Below are 14,045 nucleotides of genomic sequence, written 5' to 3' on the forward strand. Positions count from 1 at the left end.
ACTATTTTGCTGGAAGAGTGGAAGAAAAGAGACAAAGATAGGTAGTGGAAGAATAAAATAAACCAAAGTCAGAACAAGCTGTAAGAACTATTTTATTGTCTCCAATGCATAGTTTGACTACAACTACTAATGGTATTTCTTCTAATATATATACACATATTATCCATCCAGATATATATATACATATATGTGTGTGTGTGTGTGTGTATATATATATATATGTATATATATATATATCTCCATCAGAGACATATGATCCATCCATCAAAGACATATGATCCTGTTTAACATCCTGCACCTAGTATATAATTCAAGACTCTGAGACTCAAGAAGAGAAACCATCCCAAATCAGGACCAAGTCCTCAATTATAAGTTCATTCATTCACTTTGAAGTTTCATTATAAAATAAAAGGTATTATTATTGTAAAAGTAATAGAAGTACTTTGAAGAAAATTTGTAAAATATAGGATAGTAGAATTTAACATTATCATAATTCTACCATCCAAAGACAACCACTATTGACATTTTATATGTTAAATGCATACCAACTTTTAAAATCCTTATTAGTACAATTTTCTATAATGCTATAAGGAGCAAAATGAAAAAAATAGTACAGTAATTTAAACTATGCTTAATGAGCCAAGACAGGATCTTGGAAGTTTGCAAACTAAGCTTTCATGAGATTATGAGCTCTTTAAGGAAAGATACCTTGTTGTAGTCTTCTTTTTTATGGCCCAGACATGGGATCCAGCAGTAATCTCTGTACACACTATTTACTCTGTAAATATGCACTAAATCTACATCTAGAAAGAGAGGTAATCGGTAAACGTTTATTCTTAGGACTCTTCTCTGATTACTTACCTGCTCATTCTCCAACTCCTCCCTGATGAACTCATCCTCTGTCACTTACTGCCCAGTACTTTTACTACAATAATGATAAAGATCTTGCTGTATCCAAATGTGAATGGTTTATTCTTCCCTAACGTTAATCATATCACTTCCCACTTTCTACACTTTAAGTTCTACTCATTCCTTGCAATTCAGCTCAGAAGATATATTCTTAACAAAGTTGCCCCTGATGGTAGTGCCCCTCCCAGGCTGAGCTAAGTGCTAATATTCTGGGCTCCACTCATACCCAGTGCAAGCATCTAGCACTGCAATTGCCATGGAACATGGAAATTAGCCACTTACATATACTGTCCACTTGTAGATTGTAAATTCTTTGAGACTTCTACCTTCAAATTCACAAATACTAGTACAGATTCAGTAAATACTTATTGAATGAAAGAATTAACATACTCATTCTATTTTTGTTCTAGTTTTTATCTCTTTCATTTGCCCGTTTTTTTTTTTTTAAATTTTTATTTATTTATGATAGTCACACAGAGAGAGAGAGAGAGAGAGGCAGAGACACAGGCAGAGGGAGAAGCAGGCTCCATGCACCGGGAGCCCGACGTGGGATTCGATCCCAGGTCTCCAGGATTGCGCCCTGGGCCAAAGGCAGGCGCCAAACCGCTGCGCCACCCAGGGATCCCTGCCCATTTGTTTAGTCAGCTGCTCACTCACAATTTTAATTATCTTTAAAACATCAATAAATAAAACCCTGTCCTGGCCAACAGAAATCAGATATAAAAATGGCAAACATCAGATCTGCTTATTCATATAAACAAAAAGTATCCTTTTCTAATTTGTGATTAATAACCAATGAACACTCAATATCATCACCATTTTCTCTTAATGTCCTCCACATCAGACTCACATTTTATTAATCACTCTTTCACAACCACATTTAATACTTATTTCTATTCTTCTTCCTTCCTGAAAAGATAGAAAGTAGGTCCTGTCAACTCTTTCTCTAATGGTGTCATCAGGGCTTTTAACTGTTTCTAGAGCCCCTGTCTTTAATCCCCCCCAATTTAGTTTGCTCTTCTTGCATCAAGGGAATAATTCCAACTACTTAAAATTAAGCTAAATACAAGGAATTGCTATTTCCTATCCCATGGGATTCCACTTATACACAATCCACAATTGTACCGTGGCTTTTAAGGCTACCCATCCCACACTCATCTCTACCAGCATTCACTGCATTATTTCCTCTATCTAAAAAAAAAAAATGTATTTCCTTGTGCTTCTAGGTATGCATTTCCTTTTGAAGCCATGCAAATATTCTTGCTGTATAACATAGTAAATTTGCAGAATCCTTTACTGTTGCCTTTGTACATGTTTTAAAGCTTTCCCGTTCTCTCTGTGCCTTGATTCTCCTTTATTTTTTTTTCTTTATTTTTTTTTAATTTTTATTTATTTATGATAGTCACACAGAGAGAAAGAGAGAGAGGCAGAGACACAGGCAGAGGGAGAAGCAGGCTCCATGCAGGGAGCCCGACGTGGGATTCGATCCCGGGTCTCCAGGATCGCGCCCTGGGCCAAAGGCAGGCGCCAAACCGCTGCGCCACCCAGGGATCCCCTTGATTCTCCTTTAAATCCCTATTCACAACTCTCTTCCTCTAAGTAAGTTTCTCAATTATCTTCAGGTCATATCATTTGCTCCTTTACTAAACAATCCTTCAACATTTGCATTTTACTTGAACTAACAATTTTTAGTCCTTATTGTATGTTTCTTTGAAAATGTTCTAAAAGATCATTGTGTGTGTGCTCTTCAATCTTTGAGAACAGGTGTACTATTCTCTACAGAGCTTAAGCAGCAAGCACTCTTAGACAAATTGATTTCTTAATAGGTGCTGTTAGCTTACTATTCTACATCTAAGGGAACTCAATAAATGTTGTCTGTATTAAACTGAATTGAATGCTCATCTTCAATAAACTATAAGTGATAAAGAGAATAAATTTAAATTATAGTTAGGGGCGCCTGGGTGGCTCAGTTCATTAAATGTCTGATTCTTGGTTTCAACTCAGGTCATGATCTCAGGGTCGTGACATGGAGCCCCGAGCCAGTTCCACGCACAGTATGGAGTCTGACTGTCCCTCTCTCTCCCCCTCTACCCCTCCCCCAGCTCATGAGCTCACTCGCTCTCTTTAAAATAAATAAATACAATCTTTAAAAATAATATAGTGTTTAAAATCAGTAATGCTTCCCATAATCCTACTCAGCTTTTAACATTTCCATGGAGATTTTTCATGTGTATTCTAATGCTATTTCTGCTTTTTAGGTCCACTCCCTTCCTCTTCACTCCTTTTTCCACCCAATGGCCATATGATGAAAACACAAACCAAAATGAAAAGTATACTAGAGACTATCAAGTTTCACCTAAGTCCCATTGCTCATATTTATGTATCTGGTATCAGGCTACCATATCAATATCTTTCACACTGAGAGCTTTATTTATAGCTTCCCTAAGTCAAAGGATAATTAGTATCTTAGATAATTTCTATCAGAGAGCTCAATAAATTTATCTAGACAATTTATCAAGAAGAAACAATAAAAGAAAATACCACAGTTAAGGTTTCTGCCCATTCTATTCTGTCACTTGGCTAATAAAAATTCACTTTTTCTTGGAATATATTAAAAAATTATTCAAAATGGTATTTTGAATAAAAATGTATCTGATTTAGTCACTTTGGTATTATTTCTTTTAAAGAACAAACTAAAACCATCAAACCTATGAAGATACTTAACTAGTGAATAAAACAAACTTGATTAACAATTTAAATACTAACTTACAGGATCAGCAGGTCCACAGAATTCTCGAAATGTCTTTGTAGGATTATTTTGTTGAATCTCCATTGCTACACAAGGGCCAGAATACATTTCTGTCACCATCTCCTATGACATGTAATACAAAAGAATATTTAAAAATTAATAATCTTTTACTCATCCTCTTTTAATTGCACCATTATTCCAAATCTTAAAATCTTAGTTATCTTTGAATCCTCAATGTACTCCACATGCCAAGCAGCTCCTCATTTCTGTCTAGTTCTTCTACAAAATTGTGTTTTAGATATGTTCCCTCATCTCCATTTCTACCACTAGTGACACTTTAATGTAATGCTTTACCACTTGATACTTTCATTAATTGAAATGATCTTCTTGTATAGCTTCCTTTTAAAGGGTCTCTCCCATTGAATACAGTCCTATTGAATGAACATTTCTAAAGATATAAATTTCTAAGTGTTTCTTCCAAAGATACTTTAAAAAATCATAATCATTTTCAGAAATGAAGAAATCAAGGACCAGATTCTTTCACATTAAACATCTAGACATGAAACAATATGTATGAAACAACAATTTTCAAACACTAGATGAGAGGCGGTGCAGTATTATGATCCCTGATAGAAGGGAATCAAATGAAGTAAGCTATATGACTATGTCATTTTACTGCCATGGGACAATGGGATGGGGAGAGGAAACACAACAGAGCCCAACACTCTAATTTATTAGAAGAGACAAAGAATGGAGTTCAGGGAGGCCAATGTAGATAGAATTTGCAGGACAGATTACTAGATGAGGTGGGAGAACTATGGGAGAGTAAACTACAGGGAACTGTAGAGAAGGTCACCTAAATCTTCAGCTAAGAGCCTGTATATGTGTAGAGGAAACTATCCAAAACTAAGAAAAGAATTACCAGAAGCAGTTAAGTGAAACCATTTACAGAGAGAGCACAAGGCTGAGAAGACTTTGCATTTCCACCAGCTGGAGTGGAAAGCCTTCATATGATACACAGGGCATCAAGTAGAGTTCCCAGAAGGGTACTGCACCATAATAGTTGCCTTATATATGGAATGCTCTGTATCCATGCTATAAAGTTCAAAAGTAAGCCCTGAAATGGTCAAACTAATCCTAAATAAGTTTGGCAGATGCCAAAGGTATGTCACTCTTCAAAGAAATATGACATATATACCATATAACAATATAAACTGCACATTATCCAGCATCTAATAAAAATTACCAGGCATGCAAAGAAGAAAATACGAACAGTAGAACAAAGATAAAGATGTAAATGACAACAACAAAAATTGGTCAATCTACAATTCTATACCCAGGTAGGAAGGTTTCCTTCCTTCCTTCCTTCCTTCCTTCCTTCCTTCCTTCCTTCCTTCCTTCCTTCCTTCCTTTTAAAGAAGGAATGGGGCAAGGCAGGGAAGAGGGAGAGAGAAAATCTTAAGCAGGCTCCACACTATGTGTGGAGCCCAGTGCAGGGCTCGATCTCACAACCCTGAGATCATGACATGAGTTGAAATCAAGAGTCAGACACTTAACCAACTGAGCTGCCCAGGCTCCCTGGAAGAAATTTTTTTACAAATGAAGGAAAAATAACTTTTCCAGACAGACAAAATGTGAAAGAATTCACTACCAGCAGCCATATACCATAAGAAATGTTAAAGTAAGTTCTTCAGACAGAAGGAAAATAGTACCAGACAAAAATAGAGATCTATACAAAATATAGTAAACACATATATAAATACACATTTTTAGTTGATGTGAAAGATAACTGATGATTTAAAGCAAAAATACTAAAAATGTATTATAGGGTTTACAATATAAATAGAAATAAAAATGTATGATAACCACAGCACATCAGGAGGGGAAAATGGAAGTATACTGTTTTAAGGCTCTTAGCTATATGTGAAATGATATAATGAAAAACATGATCAAAGAAAAGTACCTCTCACAGTGTCTGGAACACTCAATGAACTTTTCTTCTTTACATGGAGAAAAATACTTCAGGAAGAAGTGAAAATAAAGACAAAGACTTTGAGGCAGCAGTAGAGTTGGTGCATATGAAGATCAGTAAAGGAGACAGAATATCAGGAGCTAACATGAGACCATAGGAAAGCAGTAAGAGATGAGATCAGATCACACAGGGACATGCAAGCCATTTTAATGACTTTGGAGAGTTTTTGATACATGCTGACAAAATAAAATAAAGGTAATTTATTACTGAACAATATTTAAATATTAATTGGAACTCAGTCATCACACCTAATAAAAATGCCAGGGGTTAAAAGAGGAGGGAAAGTGTTTCACAATTAATATGATACACAGACCCCTACTCAGTAGAATCCCTAAAGGTATCCACCTGAAGTCATTTTGCTACTTCACAAAGGTCATATGTAATTGATTTTTTATGGATAATTATGTTGAGTCTGATTTTCTGTCTCATGATATTGAAGTACTACCTACACATAAATGTCAAGAGCCAAGTTCTCAGTAGGGGCAGAAAGCAATAGGAACATGCCATCCAAAAACAGAGGAGTGAATTTTGTCTGCTTTTCTTTCGTTTGTCTTTATCTTTGTCTTTCAGTGTTAATCACAAATACCATTAAAAATACAGACATAAAGGGCTATGCAAATGTATAAAATGGAAAGAAAAAAAACATGTTGGAAAAAGGACTACATCAAAAGCATAATGTACTCCTTAAAAAAAATTAACAAAATCCTCAAGTCACCTAGGTTTTTAATTAAGTAAAAAATTACGCAAACCAAAAAGAACCTGTTTGTTTCCTTTGCAGCCCTTTGACTCCTGTCTTTTACAATGAGATCGTTTGATTTAACGTTTATCCTCACCAGAACGTAAGCTCCATGAATGCAGGTAGTGAACTTTTGTTGTTGTTGTTCACCTCTGTATCCTTGGACTCTAACACATTGTTTGGCACATAGTAGACACTCGGTATATATATATGCAGTAAATAAGTGGATCATGATAACACAATGAGATAGGAATTACCACCTTTTTACAATTGCAAATGTAAGTATAAATGATCAACACAGAATCTACTACAAAGAATTATGTCAGATACGATAACAGTGTTAAAAGTAATAACAAAACAGCTAATAACTCCCTTAGTACTCTCAATAGGGAAACTCCTTTACATGATCTATTTCATTTAATTATCACAGCAATCTCATAAAGTAAGTAGTAGCATTATTTCTATTTTATAGCTGAATAAACTACAGCTTAAAGAAGGTAAATAACTTCTCCATGATCACACAACAGGTAGGTTGGGATCTGAACCTAGCATCTGACTCCACAAGCATTTTGCGAGAAGGGAATTGAGTTCATAAAGCTGCAAGTTGGTTGCAATGAATTTTGAGATAGGAAGTCTGTAGTTTGAAGCAAGTAATGTAGGAACACTCAGAATTCATGGTGAGTACCGAATAGTATCCATTAAGACACCACAATGATGCCGTCCCTATTTCACACCATACATCCTACATTTAAGAGCATTATTTCACCAACATATCTTCACATTTAGAATAATAAAATGAATGGAACCACTGCTATTAGCTTATGTGTCTTATTTATTTTATAAATAAGAATTTAGAGACAAGGAGGATAAATTGTATGAAAAGTCAGAGTAAGAATCAAATCACCTGCTTCTGTCCCTTGAGACTATGTTGCCTCTTAAGATTATTTTTACACGGTCTTCTTTTTGAATGAGACAAACTTCCTAAAATTAAAAGACATCCAATAGTATACAACATTTTAAAATTTACTTCTTCCTTGAACTTACACTCAAGTCCTGAATATTAACTGTCATGAGAAGTAAGAGGATTTTCGGGAAATATAATAGTCACAATAGCAAGTGAGACTCAGGATTTGTTATCTGATTTTTGGTGTCCCAAATTAACCAGTGAAAGATACTGTAATCACACACATTAGCAGTGTATGGATATAGCTCTTCACACAACGTCCTTTGAACAAATCTGAGTTATAAATGGGAAAAGCACTTTAAAAGCATTAGAGGTTATATTTCATAAGAATATTACTTGCTTCAACAAAATATTACCAGGATAAAAACATTCTTATGTCCCTTTGGAGAAAATTTTCAAAGAAACAGCTTTCCTTGGTTACAAGAGAATTTTATTTCATAGAAGTACAAAACATCTCATAAAGATACCTGGATAGTATTCTGGTTCATGTATACACTCCATTTTCCCATTAGCAAACCACTACAAACGAATTCTGATTTGAAATATTTGCTTTACATTTCAATCTGAATAAAAAATGATAAGCATTACTAAAAGTGGCTCACAAGGCTAATTACTCTGAAATAATGTAGTTTTTTCTTCCCAAAAGCCCATATGTTCTTTATCTTAAGTAGACTGTTATTAATATCACAAGATTTAAATAGTAGTTAGAGAATATCTTACTAAGAAGAAAGCACATCAACCCAATTATTCTGAGATATTCTGACATTAAAGTATGATATTGCTACTGTCATTCAAATTTCTGACTTCTTAGGGGAAATGACACATCTATCCAGTGATGTTTTTATTTTTACCTCAAAATCCTCAAATAAAAAATATCCTAATAGTAAATATATATTACATAAAAATGAATTACATATATTATTATTTTAAAGCACAATATAGGAGGCATTCAAGTCAGAGATGAGGGCTTTTTTTAAAAATTATTTTCCAAAGGGAAATACGGCCCACCTCAGATATGTGCACAATACTAGTGCCCTCAACTAGTTGTAACCGAATTCAATACTACATGATATTGTATGAGAATTTAACTGATGGTCAAAGGGTAAGTCTCCATGGGTTTATCTTATGTACAGTAGGGCTATAATATAACATGAATTAAGGAAGGTAGCAGTTTTCAACCAGATTTTCAAACATTAAATTGAACAAATAAAAGGAAAATATATAAAACAAAGATTTAAGAAATGAAAAACAGCTGTCACTAAGTGTTAAGAATGTTTTTAAATTCTTCCATTTAAAAAAAAATTCTTCCATTTAAGAAAAGGCATAACTCTAAAATGAAGAAGCTCATAAGATTAAGGTTCAGTATGCAGTAATAGAAGGAAAATCACTTTGGTTTCTCTAAATAAAGGTGGAAACCACTGGTACGCTGAACATGAAATATATTTCACAATTAGTCTTGACTTGTAGGACTAAATAAGACAAAAGGCTCAGGCAGTTCTCAGACCAGTGCATTTGTCCTTTTTAAGGAAGGTTGAAAGGAAAAGCCATGGAGAAATGAGAAGAGGGGAATCTAGTTTCATTGTCAAAAACAGTAAACTTCATGCAAAAAAAAAAAAAGTCAAAACTCAGTAAAACACTGTAGGTGAGGAAGCAGTCCACCAGCACAAACGTATCTAAGATAATTTGATAAGGAAAGGAGGGTAACTAATTTTGATCAAATATCTACTATGTTTTATTTTAAGGAAGAATATTGGCTTATTTGAATATAGTCATATGTTTTAAAGAACATAATTTAATTGTCCTCTGACCAACTTCTTTAAAATCTTGTTTCTTCAGCTTCAGTCATACTTTCAGATAATTCTACATGCATTTATGTCATTAAAGTAGATGTTAAATACTGAAACGAAATTATACTGTAACATTAAGAACTATTTGCTTTTAACTTTCTAAAGCATTGTGAAGTCTTCCACTCTGAGAATATTATAAGCTTCATAGAGAATGCCCAAATGTGTCAAATCCCCAGAAATTTTTTTTGTACTCTGGTATATTTTTGTTTCATAAATGAAACAATAAGATATTTTAAAAACTGATCCAGTAGCTCTCAGAGATAAGAATGCCTCAGTCACTGGGTATGATCAGCTGGAAACTGGCAGCTTTAATACTTTCGTGATTATGATTTATACTGAAATCCCCAAGATTTAAGACACATAAACTGTCTTCAGTACCAATGCTTTACATTTATTTTGATACTTACGTTATACTCAGATACTACTCCTTTATAAACTTCATAAAACTCCTCAACATTAACTCGATCCATGTTGAACTATTTTAAAACAAAACAAAACATATGCCAATTAACAAAAGAACACAAAATGAACCATACTCAGCACTCAACATTTATGATCCCTTGGATATATTTTCTTTACTTTAATATAGAAACCCTGCACAAATTAAGTACCCTGAAAAAGTGTTGTTAAAGATCAGCTGATCAATAATAAAAATGGTTAACATTTATTGAGTACTTAGTGTTTTAAGCATTGTTCTAGGATCGTATATTCATCATCTCATTTAGTCCTCACAATGCCCCCATGACATGTTATATTACATATGGGTTATGCAACCTTCAGATCTGTGTTCCATTTCAAGCAGTCTAACTCCATTGGTCAGGCTCTTAATCACTACACTAACCTTCTCTTTGAATAAAACTTCATTCTCCACACTCAAAATTTATAGGCAATGTCATGCTGTTTACTGGCCCAAGAAATATTACTAATGAAAAGTACTTCAGATTTTGTAGCTGCCAAAAATAACAAATTTTTCCTCCCAAGCATTCAGAAAAATACCTAGTCTGGTTCATAATAAAGCATTTACTCAAGTTGTCTGGAAATCTAAATTCAAAAAGAATTGTAAGCTTATGCTTATAAGATGAACCTATAAAGACTCTTTCTTGTCCAGGCTGGATTCAAATTTAATTAAAAATAAAATTGCATTAAGTTCTTGGTCTCAAGAACTAAAACCTTAAATTTTTAAAAAATTGCCTCAGAATTGACAATTGTATTTTCTCCCCTACTTTGTTCCTTTACTGTTGCCAGAACTGAAGATCAATGAGAAATTTCTGCCTACCTGGGCAATAATTCAAACTGGGAGGATTGATTTCATGGCAACATAACTATTCCAGGCAGTCAGTTTTGTTTGATATCTGTGTTTTATCCTACAGTTCCACAACTTGTTGTATTTTTAATATAACAAAATAATAGAACATACAACTTATTAAGTATTTATAATTTACCCTGGAAATTCTACAAGGCATTGTGTAAGACTATTTCATTTAATTCTTAAAATAATCCATTGAGGCAAATAATGTCCTTACTGGCTGGCAGACCCATGAGTGTAGAGGGAAGCTGACCACGATTTAGAAATAGAGCTTCCTGACTCCAAAACTCAATGACTATGATTGCCACTAAACTATCATATCTCCCCCATAGGTTCAATCAATCCTTTTCCTAATTATTATTGTTTTCACTGAGCACCTACTCTAGCCAACTATGCTAGCTAGGTGGCAGGCCAAGAATTCAATGAATGTTTAAATCTAAAATTTCTACAAAACACACATTTTTAAAGCAGTCTTAGGTCCTACAATCCTATGAATATATCACCAAACCAATATTTTCAGAGTGTTTTGGCTAACAATTTCTTTATAACCCTAAGTAAGATTCTTCAAATGTCAAGTTTCTCATTAGTCTCCAAGTTTTGTCTGATGACTCTGCAAACTAGTTGATATTTCTGACCTTTTTTTTTGGTTTCTGGGCATTCCTACCAAGTAGGGACATAAAATTGTCAGAATCCCAGTTATTGCCCTAATCTCTGATTTTGGATGATCCTAAAACTTAGCAGAAATCAAAAGCAGTTCCTTTTCAGGAAAAGAATACATAAATTATACTGGTAAGAAAAATCTCATCTCCAAAGTCAGTAGTATTTCACTATCAAAATAGCATAAACTTTCTGGTCTTTGCACATTGTAAAGCCTAAATTGTTATCTGATTCCTGTAATAATTTGTACCCAATTTTTTGTCAAGTGCACTGGTAAGTACAGCACAAAGGTATCAGCTCTGTGTTTTCTCAGTGATGGGTTTCCTATAAGTGTGTCTACTGGGCAATTTTGAAGGGTTGTGGGCTTTGCAGGGCAAGTGATGCGACTGCCAACAGAGGGCTGAAAGGTGCTAACTCTAATTAGAAGGTTCTGAGGGAGAGTCCAGAAACCAGCGAAAGGTCCTGGTTAGTGGAAAAATCTCAAGTGATTCTCCTTTGCCATTCTCTTCTTAGTCACCAAACGATAGAAAGCTCATGATTAACTACGTAACTGAATTCTTTTTTTTTTTTTTTTGAATTCTACTTTTTGTTTGTAAGTACATTGTTTGTCTATACATATTTTACAATTAAAGTCCCAGGTATTGTATAAATCTATTTTATAAAGTTAAATTAGGTATATTATTTGAACTTCAGTTCTCTCAGTGAAAAATTACATGTATAAAATAATTTCAAAAACATTTTTTTGATTATAAGGTTATCAAGTTCAGTAACTATATCTTTTTATTTTTAATTTTTATTTTTAATGGTGAAGTTCACAAGTGTCCTTCAATGTAAAACATTTAAAAAAGAAATCTCTCAATAGATTATGAGTTATTGCAAACTACCTACCATCTGCATAGCTGAGATTTCAAAACCTGCATCCCGGATAGCCATGAGGATCTTTCCTAGCAGTCCTGAAAATACAGAATAAATGGGGGCAAAAATACAAAATTTCCAAGGCATTTTAGTTTCTTAGAAATGCAATTTTTTTACACCAAAGTACTTTGCTTATAACTATATGAAGGAATCACGTAGTTTTCTAAGGGAAACCAAATCTCTAATATCGAGCATCACAAGTAATCATTTAATTCATTTAGTAAGTGCTTTAGGAATATCAACAATGATCCTGAAGATTATGTAAAAAGCCTTTAAGATACTATTTTGCCTTTAAAGCCTCTGAAGGCTAGTAATGTAGAAAACATGCAAATCAAATAATTGAAGCTACCATTACAATAAAAATAAAATGCCAAGGTACTGGATATGGGAGTTCCTAGGATGACATCAAAGGAGAAAAATAAAATTATAACTTAAGGGGTGGCAGAAACTTTAGGGGGGAATGAGAACATGAATTGGTACTTAAAACCTATAGATACATGGTATTATATGGGAACACAGGTATAAAAGGACAGAAGGCACAGGTCTGAGAAAAGGTGAGCATGTTCACATGACAGTAAGAAGTCAGAAAAGAAAAAAAAAACAGCTGAAAAGGAAAAGACACTTAATCCAAACTGATGAAGGCCTTGGATATCAACACGAGGAATTTAGTCTTTATCTCACAGATCAGTGCTTTTTATAATAGGGTCTGTAGATACTGGGAATCTGGTCCTGATCTTGAGATTCCATTAGTTTAGTATAAAAGACTTATTTTTTTCAAGTCAATTCTTTCTCACTCTCTCTCGCACACACACACATAAGTGCATACATGCACACACATACACACACCCCTACTCCCCGTATAGTTTGAATGATCTGGATGCTAATCTTGTAACCCAAAATCACCAAGGAGTATCAGTGCCTGAAAGTGCACTTTTATTATTTTACTGCAGCCAGGTAGTGCTGTTATAATTGTAGCAGGTTGAGGGATGGGAAAGATAAAAGACAATGATAGACCTATTTCTCAAATGATATATTTGTACCAAGTGAAGGCCAAATGATACCAGAGCATGCTGTAGAAACAAAGGCTTCTCAGAAAGTCTAAAGAGTAGAACAGGCCCATGCCATCTCAGAGCAATCTGCACCATATCGATACAGTACTTGGTGATTGAGTTTTGTCAAACATCCTTTATCCTATCCATGTTAACTTAAATTTTATTCACTTTATGGTTTTTTCTGTAATGAATTTGTAAATTGCTTTAGTTATATGGTTAAATGTGCAAAGGTTTATATTGAGTTTTATATTTGGACACATTTAAGTTGCATTATAATTGCAATAATTCCCGTCAACACTAGGGGTCCATCAGAATATTTTTCCTCCAAAGGAAACCCTGCCAAAAAAAATGGAGAGCCTCTGAAAACACTGAGCAGGAGAACACATGACAAAATAGTGTTTTAGGAAGATAGGAAGATTATTGGTATAATAATGACAGGCAAGCTGGTCTGAACAAAAAGAATAAAAGAATCACAAAGGCTTTTGAAATCTTGTAGTAGACTCATTGGACTTGGATGACAGCATGAGAGAAAGAAGTAATGAACATTAGACGTTTCAAACAAGAACCAACAAGATTAAACTGAACACAGAGTGTGAAGGTGAAGGGACCAGGTTTTTAGTCCAAGTGACTGAAAGAGAGCATCTTTAAGAAGAAAACAAGCAATAAAAGCAAATGGATTAATGTCTTGGGGAAGGTCACCAAGATGGCATGCATGACTGCCAGTGGACTGGTGAGCCAAACCCAGACATTTGAGGGCTCCCCCCCACCTTCCCTGTCCTTGGAATGTGGGTTCTGTTTGCCTTTCTCGTTCTCAGATGCTGCTCCAAGGATGTGGTCTTGAGATACTGATGAGTGGTACTGCACAGTATGTGTGACTG

At 34.4% G+C, this 14,045-nt stretch overlaps 1 protein-coding gene across 7 annotated transcripts in view; it reads right to left on the minus strand.

Moving 5' to 3' along the window:
* Positions 1-14,045, minus strand: part of NME7 (NME/NM23 family member 7) — a 262,104-nt gene that overhangs the window by 119,352 nt on the left and 128,707 nt on the right. For all 7 annotated transcript variants that reach the window (XR_013381904.1, XR_013381906.1, XR_013381905.1 and 4 more), the window contains exons 8-10: positions 12,089-12,153; positions 9,645-9,713; positions 3,680-3,781 (exon numbers count right to left, since the gene is read on the minus strand). Coding sequence is in view for 2 of the 7 variants with exons in the window: in XM_077901583.1 (XP_077757709.1) it covers positions 3,680-3,781; positions 9,645-9,713; positions 12,089-12,153 (236 nt within the window). In the remaining 5 variants the exon portion in view is untranslated. The remainder of the gene's footprint in view (positions 1-3,679; positions 3,782-9,644; positions 9,714-12,088; positions 12,154-14,045) is intronic.

This window comes from Canis aureus, chromosome 6 (assembly GCF_053574225.1).
Source record: "Canis aureus isolate CA01 chromosome 6, VMU_Caureus_v.1.0, whole genome shotgun sequence".
Classification (NCBI taxonomy): Eukaryota; Metazoa; Chordata; class Mammalia; order Carnivora; family Canidae; genus Canis; species Canis aureus.